Raw genomic sequence first — 18,140 nt, 5'->3', positions numbered from 1 at the left:
TTGGAAGTCTTCTAGTCCCAACTCCCTGCTCAAGCAGGGGACCCAATACCATTTCAGTTCATGTGAAACTAGAATGAGATGGTTGCTTCAGGGCAACAAATTGTGATGACCCAGGGTATGGCACAGAGGTAACACAGGCAGTTGGCAGTTCAAACCGCCCCTTTATTGCTCCAAATTTCCCCCAGACGCTCCCACGTTTCTGGCAAGTTCCAGAGCAAAGTGATGACACACATACACACACAGCCTCTGGCTGCAAATAGTCCAGCCCAATGCTTTGAGCACCACGGCTGCAAAGCAAGAAATCCAGAAAGAATGCAAGGAATCCATAAAATTTCAAACGTTGGTGCTCAACACTCCAGGAATTCAGCATTTGTTCCTGACAAATGCCCTTCCTCACAGTGTCTCCTTAAATCTCAGCCCCCGGGTATGCCTTTTGAAGAGGGGTGGGGCGCTCTCCTCTTGAGTATTCTGGTCACTCTGCACTGTTCTCGCCTTCTCTCCTCTCTCCATGCTCTAGGATCAGGAGGGGGTGGTCCTTGCTCATCGCCTGAGCTCTGTCTCTCATGTTCACTGCTTAGCCTTCTGCCCCGCTTCCTCCCTGCCTATAAGCCATCCCAATTCTGAAAGGCCCTGGACTGACTGGGCCTGCTCCCCCACATTTTCCTCCCAAGCCAACAAAGCCGCCCCCTCAATCTCCATCTGCTCCAGTTCCAGGTCATCTTCCTCCACAGATACAGGCTCCGACGGGGGCATGACACAAATTCTATAAGTTGTGCAGCAGAGGGCAGGCCACTTGCCATTCTTTTTGATTGAAGGAGACGCAGACTCAACGTTCTAGGTTGGCTGGACTTCAGCTAATATCTCAGAATTACAGCCCTCAGATATAATGAAAGATGCTGCCTGTCACTTGTCTCAAATCCCCATACACCTACCGCTCTATCCGTTCTCTAGAAACGGTATGGATAGAACACGGAATAGACTTTTTTCTTTGACAGAAAACTGTGTTAAGTCAATTGATAAACATGTCAGTGTCACCCACACAGGATTCACTGCTGCAGCATTTTAGCTCATTCATACCTTTTCATAGCTTTAAACCTGCTTTCTGCAACCTGATACCCTTCAGGAATATTAGGATTGCAAATCCTAGAACCCCTGGCCATCTGGAGGCTACCAAGTTAGGGTAGGCTGCTTTTAGCCTATCATGTTCTAGATCCAGAGGGAGTCAGACCACCTGCAAAGTAACAGGTCTGATCTCTGAGTCAAATATCGTGGTTGTTACAACACAGTCCTTATGGAAATGATCTTTATTGTTCTGACATATTACTCTAGAATCTAGGATGCAGCCCTGCCAACAAACTTCACAGCCATTAGCTAAGGTAGTATTGGTGATGACTCTAGTCTTCCTTGTAAAAAGTGCACGCTATTTCCATAATCTCTGGTTCCCCATACTATAATCTCTGGTTTTCCATGCTTGTCTCTTCATTAAATAAATCTCACATGATTTGAGACAAAAATTAATAATAATTCATAATGTTGAGAACTCCAGGACACTGTAAAATGAAGCTGAAAGAATACAGCATGGAACAACCCGTTCTCTTTCATGCATTTCAATGACAAAAGGTTCATAATTATTCCTATAAATCTTTAGTAGATTTGTGGCTGGACTATAAAAATTTCTTTGCTCTCCTACAGCAGTATATTGCAGATGTCTTGATGAGTAAAGTTTTAATCAGTCAACTCTGTCTTGATTTAGCAGGATTTTCTGGACAAATCTTTGTTCTCAGCTGTGTAATAATTACAAGCTGTTTTACCAGTGGATAAAGAAAGGATTAGTCTTTCGTTCAAAAATAGTAACTTTATACTTACAGGTATTTGCTTGATATAAAAGAAAGAAAGAACGAGTGCTCCCCAACTGAGAAGTACGTTTTTTGGTTTTTTTTTATAAGTGCCCAAAGTGATTAGAAGAATCGTGTACTTTGTATTTAACGGATGAAGTAATTGTTCCTGCTGGGCAAGTGCACCTCCTCTCTTTCAGGAGATTTTTATAACTAATCATTGATTAAAATTAGGTAATTACTGGATTAAAATTAGGTAATTATTGCCCGTCCAACCTATAGGAAGATTTTCCTAGACTACAGACTTACACAAGGAGATTGATCTATCGGTCGTATCTCTGCCTGCCGCAAGAGCTATATAACAGGAATTTACATCCATAATATACTTATGCATGCATTGGTGACATCCTTTTGAATGGAGCAGGCAGCTTTGTGAGAATTCAGCCAATGCAAGCAGCCCAAAGTGAAGACACCATACAGGTAGTCCTTGATTTATGCCCATAATTGAACTTATAATTATGGTCATAAGTCATGCTGATTGAGAAGGGAGTCATCATGTGACCGCACCTGATTTGACAGCCTTTTATTTTTGCAGCAGTCATTAAGTTGTGAAGTGAAACTGTTGTTTGCTATAGGTGGGTTTTCGCCCCCCAGAAACCAGCAGTAAATGCCTGTTTCCAGTGAAAATGTTGTAAATCACAAAACTGCCGGGTACTACAAACAGCCATAAATGCAGGCCAAAATATGACCACATGACCACAGGGAAGCAAGGCCTGCAAGTACCTTTTGGGGTTCATTGTAACTTAGAATGGCCACTTAGTAACTGATTGTAACTTGAGGACTTCTGTAATATTAACAAGAGAGACAGGGACAAGATTTTTTACCTTTTTGGAAAGCTAGTTTGGCCTGGCTCCTTGTTCTGTCTGAGGCTTCCCCAAAAAGCACTAAGCAGACTCTTTGTCCCGGCAAAACCCCTTTTATTAAACAAAGGTGAATTTCTTGCATTCACATTCGGCCAAAGGCCTGGCAAACAGTCTTTCAAGGGTCTAATAAGGAGCACAGCTTGGAGAGCTGCCAAGTAAATAGTTTCAAACGCAGTACTCACAAGGAAGGGCTCAGCACAAAGTCTCTGAGATGCACAGACAGATCTTCACACTGCTGCAATGAATGAATAGTTTCCTGCAAAAGCCCTCTCCCCTTTTCACCTCTTTTAATCCATATGGGAGGGGCCATTCACCATCCACCTGTGGCCTTACTCCCACATCAACCATTAGTTCGTAATTGTTCTTTTCTTTTGGCAGCTCTGCGCATGCGCAGGCTGGGAACCGGCTCCAGCTGCTCCTCCGCCTCACTGCTGTCCAACTGAAGGCAGCTGAAAACTGCCAGACTACCCTGGCCCCATCTCTGCCTCTGATATAGAGCCCCCATCCAAGCCTTTCTCAGCCTCCAGGACTGACCCATGTTCCTCCCCAACCTCCTCAATGTCCGACTCTGCTGCCAGCTCCCTTAGCCACCAGCGGGCCACCACACCCCTCAACAGAGATACTTTAGGATGGGAGGTGGTTGGTGCGTTAAGAGGAAAGGCACCATCTTTGCTCCGCTCTGCTCGAGCCTGTGTGGGGTTTTTTAGCCTATATTTAATCCTCAGTCGTTTTAATTGTTCTTATAATTGTTTTTACATTTCTATTTTTTATTACATTGTAAGCCACTTAGAGTTGCTTCGGACAGTGAGATGGCAGCATATAAATATAATAAACAAATAATAAAAAGTAGTTTGGAAAGCAATACACTATAACATGTTGCGGTTCAAATAATAAAGATAATATAGATGTAGATCTTTCCAGGAAACAAATACAGGTAGTAGTTGACTTACGATCACAATTGAGCCCAAAATTTATGTTGCTGAATGAGACCTTTGTCAGATGAGTTTTGCTCCATTTGACAACTTTTCCTGCCATAGTTGTTAAGTGAATCACTGCTGTTAAGTTAGTAACTTGGGCGTTAAGTGAATCTGGCTTCCCCAATGTCTTCCCTTGTCAGAAAGTTGCAAAAAGGGGACCACATAACTCTGGGACACTGCAACCGTCATAATTATGAGTCAGTTGCCAAGGGCTTTAATTTTGGTCACATGACCATGGGGATGCTGCAGCAGTCATAAATGTGAAAAATGATCATAAGCCACTTTTTTCAGTGACCTTGTAAGTTTGAACAGTCACTAAACAACACTGCTGTAAGTTGAGAACTACCTGTGCTTGATTGAATAAATGAGAAAGTCAATGAGAGCTGTGCACCATTTTAGGGTTTCTATACACAGAGACAAGCACACTGCATGTTTCTCTTTCTTTAGGTATTTTGATCAATGGATATTTATTAATAGATAAATCTGAAGAGGCCATATGGCACTGTACGATTGCAATAGTCCATCCATATAGAATGAATGAGCTGGAAGGCACCTTGAAGGTCTTCTAGTCCAGCCCTCTGCTCAAGCAGGATTTTTGAAGGCCAGCTGTTCCACTGGTTAATTGTCCTCACTGTTAGAAAGTTTCTCCTTAATTCCAGATTGCTTTTCTCTTTGATTAGTTTCCATCCATTGCTTCTTATCCTGCCCTCTGGTACTTTGGAGAATAATTTGACCCCCTCTTCTTTGTGGCAGCCCCTCAAGTACTGGACTATTGCTATCATGTCACTCCTAATTCTTCTTTAGACTAGCCAAACCCAAATCCTGCAGCCATTCTTCATATTTTTTTGTCTCCAGGCCTTAGATCATTTTAGTTGCTCTTCTCTTAACTTTTTCCAAGGTCTCAACATCTTTTGGTAGTATGGTGACCAAAATTGTTTGCAGTATTCCAGGTGTGATCTTACTAGGGTTTTATAAAGTGGTACTAATACTTCATGTGATCCTGATTCTGTTCACATTGCAGTTCTCATGTATTGGTTTAACATATATATCTGATAAACATATATAAGTTATGTCTAGTCTTTTCTGCAAAAAATGCCACAAAATAATTAAAACATGGTTTGAAAAAAATAAGTCCAGCCAAATACAGTCTGACTTGATGCAGAACATAAACCCAGCGGCATACAAATATGTTTTCTTTATTTTTAAACTTCTATTGCAAATATCACATGCACTCCTGGTTTCTAACAATAATAAGGAAACCAAATTCTGCCATTTTTTTTTTTTTTCAGTCTTCCAATGACCTGAATTGGTTTGGAATCCAGCTGTGGCACAGTTAGTAAAATGGCTTGTCTGATTACCCCGTGTATTATAGTTCACATTTAAGGGAAATCTTGATTATAGAGAGAAACCATGCAAATTTCTCTTCCATGTTATTTCCTCTGTTTAACAGCTTCATTCAGTGCAAGCACAGCAAGGATTGTTTTGATTGCTTGGGACTGGAACTCTGTTTACAGTTCTCTAACACCATCCAGTGGCAGTAGGTTAATGTTGGTTTACTTCAGTGAAAAAGAAAAATTCTGTGTTTTCAAACCACAAGTCAGGAAGGGGGAAAAACCTTAGCTCTGATTTTTTTAGTCTTCCGCTGTTAAATACATTACAGCCTTTTTAAATAAAGATTTCTGGCACTTCAAATATCAAAGGAAGCTCAGTTTATTAAAATCACAGCTTTTGATGACAGATTCCAAACAATGACCCTTCGCAAAACATTTTAAACAACACTGACCATTTTTATGGCTTTAACATTATGTTTTAACAAATGCAAATATCTTTTGTTTCCTTTTATTTCATAAATAATATTTATTTTTTATTTATTGATAAAGATGAGTGCAACCAATATTATTGAACTAATCATTCTTGTTCATAATGCTCAATGCATTATGTCAATCTCCCCCTTTATAGGACTGTTTTATTCTATGCAATGAATTTTATTCATCTTTATGCCTTTGATGAACATTTTTTTGCAGAAATCACTGATAACTATTGTGAAAGTATTTCCTATAATAAGAAAGATAGTAATAAAAAAGATTGGATAAAACCTATAACTATTTTGGAGAAACTTGTCTTCTTGGTCTTTTCATGGTTTTTGAACGGCACTATAGAAATCTGAAAGAAACTATATATAGCTTGGATCCTAATTCTAATACTTTGCTGTAGCAAAGCTCCTTGTAACACCTATATAGATATTGTGTCTACGTATGAATATGTTCTTCAAACATTTTTTTTAAAACTCAGGACACTAATATAGTGGTTTCCTGATTTTCTTCTCATTTCTGGTGTTTCCTATGGATATTATATTGTCAAGCTGCCCAGAGTTATTTTGGGTAGTGATGTGGGCTTATAAATTTAATTTAATTAAGTAATTAAACATTGATAAGGGTTTGGTAAGGCAATATCAACAACAGGAAAAAGAGAGCATGGAGTCTCTCTTTTGACATTTACAGAAAGCTTGACACTTCCATCAAACTAAAACAATCTTAGTGCCCATTGGAGATTTTAACCAGCTCAGCATGTTGTCTTTTTAATAAATTACCTGTGAAAAAACCGATTATATTTGAACATCACATTCTTTGAAAATGACCTGGGACATTGATGAGAGCACACGATCATTTTTAGAATGACTATCATTCTTGTATCCGCATTGAGTATTATCTCCAATTAAAAAAGCTGAAGCAGCACAAATTATTAAACATTGAGATAAGGTTCATTATTTTTTAGTGGCAAAGGAAAAGGGAATTTGGTCAAAATTATGTTTGCCTTTGAGAAATTGCCTTAAGCCTCTAGTATATGTATAAATATAGAACAGTAATGATTAGCATTAAGGAGCACTAGAGTTTGTTAGTTTGTTGTTATTTTTGGGAACAACTGTCAATACAAATAGTCCAGTTTTCCAACTAAGTAATTGACCATTTTTCATACTTTGCCTGTTTATTTTGAGCACACACAGAGTGGTGGGGGAGGGAGAGAGAGACACAGAGAGAGAGAGAGAGAGACACACACAGAGAGAGAGAGATGTATAAATCACTCCCTAGAATGCCAGTTCATCATACAAAAGTTAATACTTTTAAAAAACTAATATTGGAACTAACATAATAAACACAGATACAGGTTCATCATCCTCAACTTTTATACCAATGAAATAATGATCCCTTTTTACTGGACATTGTTCCTTGGCCATAAGTCCCGAACGGCTTTGTCAACGTTCTGTCACCAGTTTTTATGAGCTCACGTGGTATGTAAGATTTGCAAAAGGCTTTATTAACATATAAAGTGGCACAAATAAAGTGGTATGGTTCGGAAAAAAAGCAGAAGCCCAACTTATCCTGGGGCAAAAGTGGGAAATGATTAACAGCAATTACAGTACAAAGTGCACTTCAGTGGTATTGTTGCTTATAGTTTTATATTTCATACACACTGCTCAGCCCAGTTTTTTTAATGCTCATAGGCTTACAATTGCACACGCTGCTGGAATTGTGAAATTGTGAGCTTTAATGTTAAAAATCAATGTTCTATGCAATATAAAGAAAAGATCTTGCAAGACTTTTTCTTCTCACATAATGAACATACCTTGATATTTTTCTAGACAGCAAGAGCATATTCTTTGTAATGGGTATCTGCAAATGTCATGTTACCACTCTAAGAAAGGTGGGTTTTATCTCTTCACCATCCTCTTTCCCCTGAAATCATCTCATTTCTCTATTTTCCTGGGGAAAAGGAAGAGAATTCAAGTGATGTCTCTCTCAGCGTACACAAAGCTTTTCTCCTTATGGTTCTTCAGGTTTAAAAATATCTTTCAAAGCAGTTTTATCAGGGTGAGTTTCAGAATTCTGAATAGCTGTCTATTATATCGATATGTATGAAGCTTTGTTGTAATGGTGTTTTCTTCTATTAAACAAGCAAGCTAATAATTGAAATATTTAGATTCATAGAGAAAAGCAGCATGTGTATACAGAGACGTAAGAATGGATGGATAGAAAACAGATAGACAGACTTAAAATTAATTCAGTGGCAAATATTGGCTGATATCTTAAAGTAAAACATTTCTTATGACCTCTCCCTTTTGCATCACAGTTCAGAAATTAGAAAAAAATATAGTAAAATGAAAATCATAACTGTTGAGCATCTACAGTGGAGATATGTTGCTCATCACAACTCGAGTGCTAAAAGAGACCAGCAAGGATTGAAATTTCAATCTTAAGGCCTAGGAGCAATTATTTTGAAATGATATCTGAAGTTAAAGTCACTGTAACATTCTGCTTGAGAGACTGAGGAAGATTGTGGTTCCATTTTTGCCAGTGCTGCAGAATTACAAGTTAACTTCCTCTTTATTTTTCCCAAATTGTGTGCACAAACACACACACACACTCCTTTCCAGGGATATGAAGATAACAGTGACCTGATTTTAAAATTGCTGCAGAGGAATACAGGCTATTCACAAAACATGCAAAATAACAAATACCTTCTACAAGGTAATACTTAGCTTTATTAATCATGATTCATGGATGTCAGCTGAGACTTTTTGAAACCTTTCAATTAGCATTAAAATTCCTTAAACAGCCTTTGCTGCTTGTTGTAGTTCCAAGGTGCCTGCCATTTTGATTTATAAGTAGAAATACTTACAAACCTATCAGGCAGGACAGAAGATCTGGCCGATTTTGTGAAACATTTCAGCACTTAAGGAGGGCAGGATGTGGCTCTTGGCTCTTTTCCCATCAAAATCACAATACATGTGTGAATATTTCACAATACATGTGTGAATATTTCACTCAGGCTGAGATTTCTACCCCTGGGAACAGTTTTTAATAGTATTGTGGGTCCTCCTTATTGGCATTCATTGTTCATGGTTAAACCTGCCAGAGCATAGTGAGAGGAGATGATCTTGAATGTTGACAGCCATTGGTTATGCATATTATACTTTCTGCTACCAAGGGAAAGATGCCATTAGTGTCACGAAGTGCCCAATCAGCATCAAAACAGAGGAGAGAGAGAGAGAGAAAGAAAGAGAGATACTTCAGGGGAGGAACTAAATCTGCGTGAGCATTTCTGTCAGAACATTTCAACTGGGCCTGTCTTTTTTTCAGTATTAATGAACAAAGAGCTGCAGGATGTGAGCAGCGATCAGTCTTTTTTTTTTTTTTAATTAATCTCCTCTGATTTGGTCATGCATGTGCCTGACACGGTGTAGCACCCACATCCCTAAAACGTCTCTCTTAATTTATGACTTCTGCCTTTCTCCTTTTCTTTCTTTGCAGGCTCCAAGTCTTAACATTGACTGAGCTCGATGTCTGTGTCCACTTCTAGATCTCTGACATTACAGAGGCCTATGCATATTTACTCAGAACCAAATCCCTCTTTCTTTAAAGACAAAAAAAAAAGTGGTTTGCAATCAGGTAAACATGCATAAGGCTGTAACATAAAAACTTTTAAAAGCTTGTATCTTTTTCCCCTCTTAAGGGAAATACATTATCCCTCTTTCTTTAAAGACAAAAAACGTGGTTTGCAGTCAGGTAAACATGCATAAGGCTGTAACGTAAAAACTTTTAAAAGCTTGTATCTTTTTCCCTTCTTAAGGGAAATATATTACCCCACAACCGAATTTACAGTCTGAATAATCTCTTGTTTGTCTTGTCTTGGCCAGTTCAGAAGATACCTTGAGTGGACTTCTTCCACAGGGTTGAAGCATATACTGGCCATGCCAGAGAATGCTGGAGTAAAAGAAATTGCCTTGTAGTGAACCACAGTGTTGACTTGTCTGGTTTTATTCTGCAAAAGGTTCTTCTCAGAATCAGCCCTGGCAGTAGAGAGAGACTAAGATAATTGCTTCTGACAACAAATGCTCAAAGTAACAGCAGCAGCCCCTTTCTGTTCTTCTCAGTCAACTGTTTGTCCAGCACAGCGTGTTCTTACGCTTTTAAAGTAGCTGCATCCTATCAGGGTTTGGAGAAGGACAGCGTCCCATCACCAGTGTTGATCTCACAATTGCCGCATTTTTCGCTCCATAAGATGCACTCCACCCTCCACCCCCCCAAAAATGGGTGGAAATGTCTGTGCATCTTATGGAGTGAATATGGTGAATAGCAGCCAGGCCACATTAGGGGTGTCCTTTTACAGTGCTGAGTCCCGCCTCTTCTGTCTCTTTTCTGCAGGGCAGGAGTCAATAGGCAGAGCTGGTACATGAGAGGACACCTACGTGTGGTCCTCTCAGGATCCGTCTCCTGCCCTCACTTCACTGCTACTCCATATTTGGCACTCCATATTTTTTTTCATCTTTTCCTCCTGGAAGCCTAAGTGCATCTTATGGTCAGGTGAATCTTATGGAGCAGAAAATATGGTAATTGTTTACTCTCCTGCACGTGGAATGGTGACAAAGGAGTATCATCTTGTTGGTTCATTTCCTGGAACCAAATGTTTCTGAGGGCAGCCCTGACTTTCCCCAACCTTATTTAGAGATGCAGGACCTTCTGCGTGGAAAGCAACTGTTCTGTGATGGAGAAACCACCCATCTCTAGTAGTAGGCCTAGCAAAGATCTTTGCCTTTGAGAATAGATCACTCGCTTGGTATAAGACCTCTGTTTATATTCATGTGGTAAGAACACTCCAGAGCCTGTACAGTTTTTTATGCAATATATATTTTGATTTAGTTTTCTGGTGCTAGCTTGCTTCTTTATTCTGATAAATGGACACAAAAATAAATCATGGTAGGCTATTTATAATCTCTTAATTTGTATTATAGGAAAAAAAAATCTTGATCTATATCTTACATCTTTGCTAATATTCCTTGTCTGATCCTGTGCTGTGTAATTTATTCTGTTGAAACATTTCATGAGGAGCTATTTATCTATTAATATGCAGTTGAAGTAAGTTAAATGACTCCGTATTAAGTCAGCCAAATGGTTGTCATTGCCTTCTTCTGTCTTCTGGATCCATAGGAGATCAATACTATATTTTACAGTGATTATCCTGTACCTAGCAGATTCAACTTGATTCGGTTACCTACTAGATTCCTACTAAATGTAAACATAGGCATTACAAAAAAAAAAGAAAAGAAAAGCTGGACGTGTACTTTAATGGCAAAGAGTCAAAATCCAACAGACCTACACATTTCATTCAACCAGAAATGGTTTCAATATTGTTATGTCTTTTTTATGGGGCCACCATATGAAATGTGCTTGATCTTTTCTGCACGTTCCTCTTACAGCTTTCAAAGACTAGAAATGACGGGTCCCTAAGTTTGGTTGTTTTCTTGCAGATATTTCATTAGCCAAATTAGGTAACAGCAGCAGCAGCACCTGAGCTTGGGTAGCGAAACGTTTGCAAGAAAACAACTAAACTCAGAGAGCATTTAGGATTCCTCATTTCAGCCCTGAGCTACAAATATTCTCCTTTATTAAAAACTAGAAGGAAATAGGAGTTAACTTTTTTTTCCCCTCCTCTTTCCCCTCAGGAACAAATGTTCACGAAGCCCAGCGTATTCTGAATGAAAGTGGACTTCCCATTACTTCTGCAAGTGACCTCGAAGATGCTGCTAAGAAAGCAGTGGCTTGCGTGTCAAAGAAATAAAGAGAAATGACACCAGAGATGACATTCCAGAACTGCCATTGAAGACATAATTTTAACCAGCCACGAGCACTGAGATTTGGCTTACGTTTCCTGTTAATCACAACCTGCAAAATATTCAGTGGGTGAAAAGCAACTTGGAATTTCATTTATTACACAGAAGCCTTTATTTCTCAACATTGGGGCAGAATGTTCTACAAGCAAATATGAGTAACTACTGTCAGTTGCCATTTAAGGTTTCTCTTCCTAGGTGTTAATTGTTTGTGACTACCAATTTTTCTAAGATACTTTCATGCATCTTTAATGTGAAAAACGATATTTGATCGTGGTTGGCCCTTTGTTGGGGATTGTTCTCAAGCTAGAGGTGATATCAAAGTTTAGAAGGGAGATTCCTTTCCCATATCATGTGGAGAACTTCCAAAAATAGGGGTATGATGTGGGTTGGGAATCTGATGTTTGAAATACAAACAATCAAAAGTCTAATTCAGGCATGCCAGAAGCTTCCAGTGTGCCTCCAGTAGCTCTCTTAATTCCAAATAATATTTAATAACATTTTCCAATTAGGACTAGAGCATCTTTATATTACATAATTGGAAATAAATGAATGTAATTAGATTTCTACCACCATCATGTCAATTTTATTATAAAATGCAGTGATTAATATCCAATGCACACCTTATATTTGAAGAACAGTTCTGTGAAAGAATCATTTTTATAGTCCTATAAATTCTCATGTGAATGCTTTAAGTACTGAAGGAGAATTACACACTCTAATGTCACATTTGGCAGTATCCGTGAACATATGCATCCAATTAATAGTCACTGTCTTTAGAAATCAATATGTATAGTAGCTTAAAATAGTCTTATCATGAAGAAATCGAGTGGGGTGATTCCTTAAGGCATTTGTGCTGTTATTCTAACATTATTAATCAGAATTGATAATAGTCAAAGCTATCAGGGAACCTGGTGTCATCAGAAAGAATATGAAAAATAAATTGAGGAATGGTGCCACCTAAGCACTTTTAGTATATTCTGTGAATTTCAGTGCAAATATTCACCGACTGCAACATCTTCATACTGAAGTAAAGTGGATTTCCAAGCGCTTTAACTTTTGCTTGATTGTGCCTTTGATGTTTGGGAAATATGTATTCACAAATTGCAAAAGCTATCAAATTAATTCAATAACCACATTAATATGTTAATTAACAATGGAGTTTTGAAATTCAAGATACTTTTTGAAATCAGAAGTAGGGTTATAAACAATGTTATTCAACTGATAAGCCAAGAATTTATGTGATTTTTAATAGTAAAGAATATGAATACTTTTTTGGTTTACAACAATTAAACTCTATTAATAAATTTCCCCTGGGGTTACACATTTGAATTGTGCTGATTAATGCTGTCATTTTTACCATGGTCACTAATGGCTATCAATGAAAGCCATTTTTGAGAATTGCTTTAGAAGTCGCATGAACATTGTCATTCCATTAAATGTTAAGTAAATAAAAATATTCATGTCATACACATACATTCTTCCTATCATAAAAATCCTATAGAAGCAGGCATGGACAACTTATAAGGCACTTACAGGGTTATGTAAATGTTTGTGAACTCTTTTGAATTATCAGTATTTCTGCGTAAATATGATTTAAAACATCATTTGTTCTCACACATCTTAAAACTTGATTAAGAGAACCCAGTTAAATGAGTTGAAAACATTATACATTTTACCCATTTAAATTTATTCTTTGCTGCATCTTCTGTTGACAACTTTCTTTTATCACTGTGTTCCTCACTCCCTTGGCCACCCAAGAAATATGGCAAAGAGAAAGAGCTGAAAGTGTGTGCTCTTTCTATGATAATATAATAATTTAGTTACTGTGCATAGAGCCATTGATTGGGGATATAAAGGAGTGAAAACGGGTGCAATCAAGTATCAGGTTGTATTTTGCAAATGATTAAAGCTTTTATCTAAGTGCATTTATGTATATTTACATACATAGACAATATATATACATACATACATGTATACACATGCATACACACATGCATACATGCATATATACATACATACGAATAGTTCCCATCTCATTTATTATCACAACATATCTTGTGAGGAGGTGATGGATGGCAGTTTAAACTTTATCTTGGAGAATGGACATGACTGCATCTGGTTTCCCCCATTGACTTTGCTTGTCAGAAAGTGATCACATGATCCTGGGACATTGCAACCATCATAAATATGAGTCAGTAAGCAACTGAATTTTGATCATGTGACCATGAGGAAGCTGCAATAGTTGTGGGTGTGAAAAAGGGTCATAAAAGTCGCTTTTTTTTCCCAGTGCCGTTGTAACTTCGAACATTCACTATTGTAAGTCAGAGACTACCTGTACCAAGTTAATCTCCCAAAGTGGGGAACCAATAAATGCTCAGTCCTATTTCACCAGGAATCTACAGCCCCCTTTCCTTGCACCATGGTGTTTGGCATTTGGCTCATGCAGGCTCACAAAGTCAAATTGTTAAAATTCTGGAATTTTGTGAGCCAAGTTAAGGGCAGAGCTAAGCTATTACAATTAGTGCACCAATCACCTAGCAACAATGAGGTTGGCACAGCCAGTTCTTAAACTATTGATGAGCTTCCCTTTGATCTTAACTCTTCATTGGCCAAGAATTTTGCCCTAATATCTGAAGGCAGGCCTGGGAAATCTTCCTGCCTGAAATTTTCCAGTGAGCCCTTGGCCCAAAAGAAAGTAGCTTTTTGTGATTCTTCTGATCCCAGCCCAGGGATCCTTCTGAGATTGTAAAAGGGCACTTCTCTTATACTGGCTCAACCCCCTTATCACAGCTACAGGCTTAATTAAAGTTTTTCTTACTCTCATTATCCAGCACAGTTTTACTGACGGATAGTAGGTATGCTAAATTTATCTTGAAATCAAGACTTAATTTGTTTGGAAAACTAACGTGGCCAGCTGTTGACGAAAATAGGCTATCCTGGGAATGAGCTGCTACCGCTTAGGAAGATAACACGCTGGGATATTTTTTTGGCAGCATTCTTGACATTTCCTAAGCTGATTCTTCAGAGCGCAGGCAGAGCAGAAACAGGTCATCGCAGGAAAAGGTTGACAGTGACAAAGTGTTTGTAAATGCTTCAGGGGTAGGACAGCTCAGAGGGCTTTTTGCCACCTAAAATAGGTTTGTGCAAGCTCTGTGAGTGGAGGAAGATGCGAGGCAGAGGCAGCCGTTCTGTCATTGTACGTTGTGCATCCAAGAAGTGGCTAAGCAATAAACCAAGCAACCAAAGCAGGCAATTTGACTTGGCTCACACAGACCATTTAGCCACCACTGTGTGCTTGGTTTGCCTTTGGTCACTGTGTATTTATTTAGCATTTAAGCCACTTGTATGGCTGCCCAGCTCACAAAATGACAATAACTATAAAAGAAATACAACAATGCAATGTAATGGCCCAAAACAGTGTATTCAAAAATCTAAAGCAGTTTTCTAAACATCCTAACCCAGTGCTCAGAGAGAGGGAAAATGAGTTTTCAAGTCTTATGGGTGGTCACCAGGTTTGGGGCCAACTGAATCTCTAGCAAAATGAGGTCCAAAGGACAGGTGCTATGATGGGAGAAGGTACACCTCCTGCATTCCATTGTTTTACAGAAGTAACTCGAGTCGCTTAGATCTCACGAGATGGGCAGGCATAATCAGAGATAATCCAGCTCTCCAACATCGTGTCAAGCACCTTGAATTGGGCCTGAAAGCCTGTAGCCAGCAGCACAGTTCTGAAATGCATTTTACAAGGGTGTACTGTGGTATGCTCTTAACTATCCACATGTATTGGGGAGAAAAAATAACTTTGAAGAACATGAGAAAGCCCCACTACCAAGGCAACAATCAAAATTAATTTGAGTCCAGGGCAGAAATGGAATTTGTGAAAGTATTTCAGAAATGACCCTCTTAGTTCTCGAAAAGGGAAGGACATTTAGACCTTAGCAATTTTGTTACTCTAACCTTATAATAAAAATAAAGTTAGCATTTAAAACTTTGGTTTCTTAGTCTGTTCTGCCTTGAAGGGCTGACATCAATCTTCCAAGTTGAATACTGTCTTGGTTGCAACTCTTCCTCCTGTTCATCAAGGTTATTCCTTGTGACCATTAGATCACACTGCTGAATTCTGGATGAATTATAGCTTCCAAATGGTCTTCAAGGCTAGTCCCATGTAAAGTGTGTTGCAACAGTCCAATTGGGAGGTATTTGGGGTATGGTGACTGAACAAGATACTCCACAATTGGCACCCAACATGGGGTTGTGTAAAGGTCCTCTTGATTGTGGCTGTGACTCCCAAATTGTTAATCAGTTCTGTTTGGGAGAATGTTACCCAATCCAAAGTTAAAGGCAGAAATTCTCCCAATTGAATGGCTCCTAATACTCACAGCTACTCAATGTTGCTTGGGACTTCCAGTTTGGTCTCTTCAGCGACAGACCAAAATCTGCAATTGTGCACGGTTTCGATCTGTGCTCGCCGCTTTAGCACCCCGATCCTTTGGATTCGGGGCTGAAGCCACGCTGTAGAGGTGGTGAAGAGGGGGGAGATTGCTAGCTGAGTGGAGGGGAGCCACATCTCTCCTCCTTGGCTGGTCTAAACTCCCTTCCCCAAAGGCGGTTGCAGCAGTGGTCAGAAATGGCCACCTCAAAGAAGAACCCAACTGGATAAGATTGTGCAGGAGGAAGACAAAGAGGAAAGCAGGACAGACCGGGCTAAACAACAGAGAACATCTAAGCAAGGTACCCTGAATCTAAAAGTACCTCGAGGGATACTTCTGAAAGAAGGTCTTTAAGTGGCGAAGGAGAGAGAAAAGGAGGTTAAAAACCCTTTTTTACCTTTATATTGACAACTACAAATGGTATGGAAAGAAATTTATATTAATCTATTTTGACACTAATAGGCAACCTTAGGCTGAAATCTACCTATCAAAAGGAGAATAAATATTTTTTTCTTTTCAAAAGGAAAAGCTTCAAGAGCAAGAAGAAGGGCGGGACAAAGAAGAAGCCATTTTCAATTATCAAATAATGCAAAGTGGGGGAAAGGGGCAAAGTGGGGAAAGGAGTTAAAAGTTTGAGATCAAAGGGAACAGCCAAAAAGAAAAATAGTCTGAAAAAGAAGTATAACAGCAAGGAGAAGCAGAAAAGAAAACTACAGAAGGGAAAATTAGAGAGAGAAGGGTATTAAAAAAGGGATAAGAAAAAGGGGAGAAAGATAAGAAAGGGAAAGAACTTATGAGGGACAAAAACAGGAAATAAAGAAAAAGGGAAATGTACTAGGATTAAAGGTATTTGCTCAGCTAGAAAACAGAGACAATGGTTAAATTTAGTTAAAAGTAAGGACTCTGCAAAGGATACACTACAAAAGATAGTGTTGTGACAGTAGAATACTGAGTTAGAAATGAAATAAGTAAATAATCCATGAGATAAAACTGTATTGTTATGTAATGGTATGTTTATTTATAATTAATGCAATAATAAAGAAGAGAGGGAAACACTGCAATTGTTTCTAAAGATTGATAAAATATTGAAAAGAAATGTGAAAGATTTATAAGGAAATTTATACCAGTTATTAGAATGAATTTGAATAATTATTTTGCTTATTAATAGTAAATAATTTATAAGATAAAACTGTATGACTATCCAATGGTATGCTTATTAACAGTTAAGTAATAATGAAGAAGGGAGGGAAACATAATGTTTGTGTGTGTGTGTGTGTGTGTGTGTGTGTGTATGTATGTATGTGTAGTATGTATGTATATATATATATATATATATATATATATATATATATATACATACATACACACACACACACACACACACACACACATATATATATATATATATATATATATATATATATATATATATATATATATATATATATATATTCATTCTTAAGTTTTCGCAGAGTACTTACATCTATGGCATTCAGCTTTGTTGGGTATTTTCCCACGTCATTGTAGTTATGCTTTTAAAATTGTAGTGACGTTTCAGCAGAATCTCATCTGCCATCATCAGGCTTCTGTATAGTGTTCAGAAGCCTGATGATGGCAGATGAGATTCTGCCAAACGCTATGCTACAACTTTAAAAGCACAACTATAATGACGTGGGAAAATACCCGAACAAAGCTGAATGCCATACATATATATATGTGTGTGTGTGTATGTGTATGTGTATGTGTATGTGTGTATGTATGTATGTATATATATATATATATATATATAGTTTTTGCTATGTTTTTAGAATTTTTCTTTTTACATTTTCAAGGGAAAGTACCAAGCAGAGTCGGAATAATGAGATCTACATGATATAAAATAGATATTAGAAATCTGAATGTTATAATTTTAGAATACACAAATTCAATGTTTAATGAGATTTCATATGATAATAACAATAAGATTTAAATGTATTGCACTTCGATTGGCAATCATAGGAGGAATTTCTTAAGAATTTTGGAAGAGAACATATGAAATTGTAAACAAGACAGACGAAAGTATAAGTACAACAAATAAAAAGATATAGAAATTTAGGTAAAAGAAATACAATTGAATGAGAAGAAAATGAGATAACCATGAAAAAAAATTAAGAGAAGTAAAGGGAGAAATAGTGAGAAGTTGGAAAAGAGTAATAAGATATGAATACATAAGATGAATATGGATATGAAATTGTGTCTGTATGGAAACGTGATAAGCTGGAACGATGCTGTACTCAAATAAAATGTTTTATTTGTTTTGTTAAAAC

General features: G+C 37.9%; 1 protein-coding gene across 1 annotated transcript in view; it reads left to right on the top strand.

The window, feature by feature from the left end:
- SUCLG2 (succinate-CoA ligase GDP-forming subunit beta) overlaps nucleotides 1–12,733 on the top strand; it is a 229,682-nt gene extending 216,949 nt beyond the window's left edge. The window contains exon 11 of the mRNA XM_026722126.2: nucleotides 11,237–12,733. Coding sequence (XP_026577911.1) covers nucleotides 11,237–11,352 — 116 coding nt within the window. The 3' untranslated portion in view covers nucleotides 11,353–12,733. The remainder of the gene's footprint in view (nucleotides 1–11,236) is intronic.
- The last annotated feature ends 5,407 nt before the right edge of the window (nucleotides 12,734–18,140 follow it).

Source organism: Pseudonaja textilis, chromosome 2 (genome assembly GCF_049901715.1).
Source record: "Pseudonaja textilis isolate UNSWEBS1 chromosome 2, rPseTex1.2, whole genome shotgun sequence".
NCBI lineage: Eukaryota > Metazoa > Chordata > Lepidosauria > Squamata > Elapidae > Pseudonaja > Pseudonaja textilis.
This window is presented reverse-complemented; position numbering and strand designations above follow the sequence as displayed.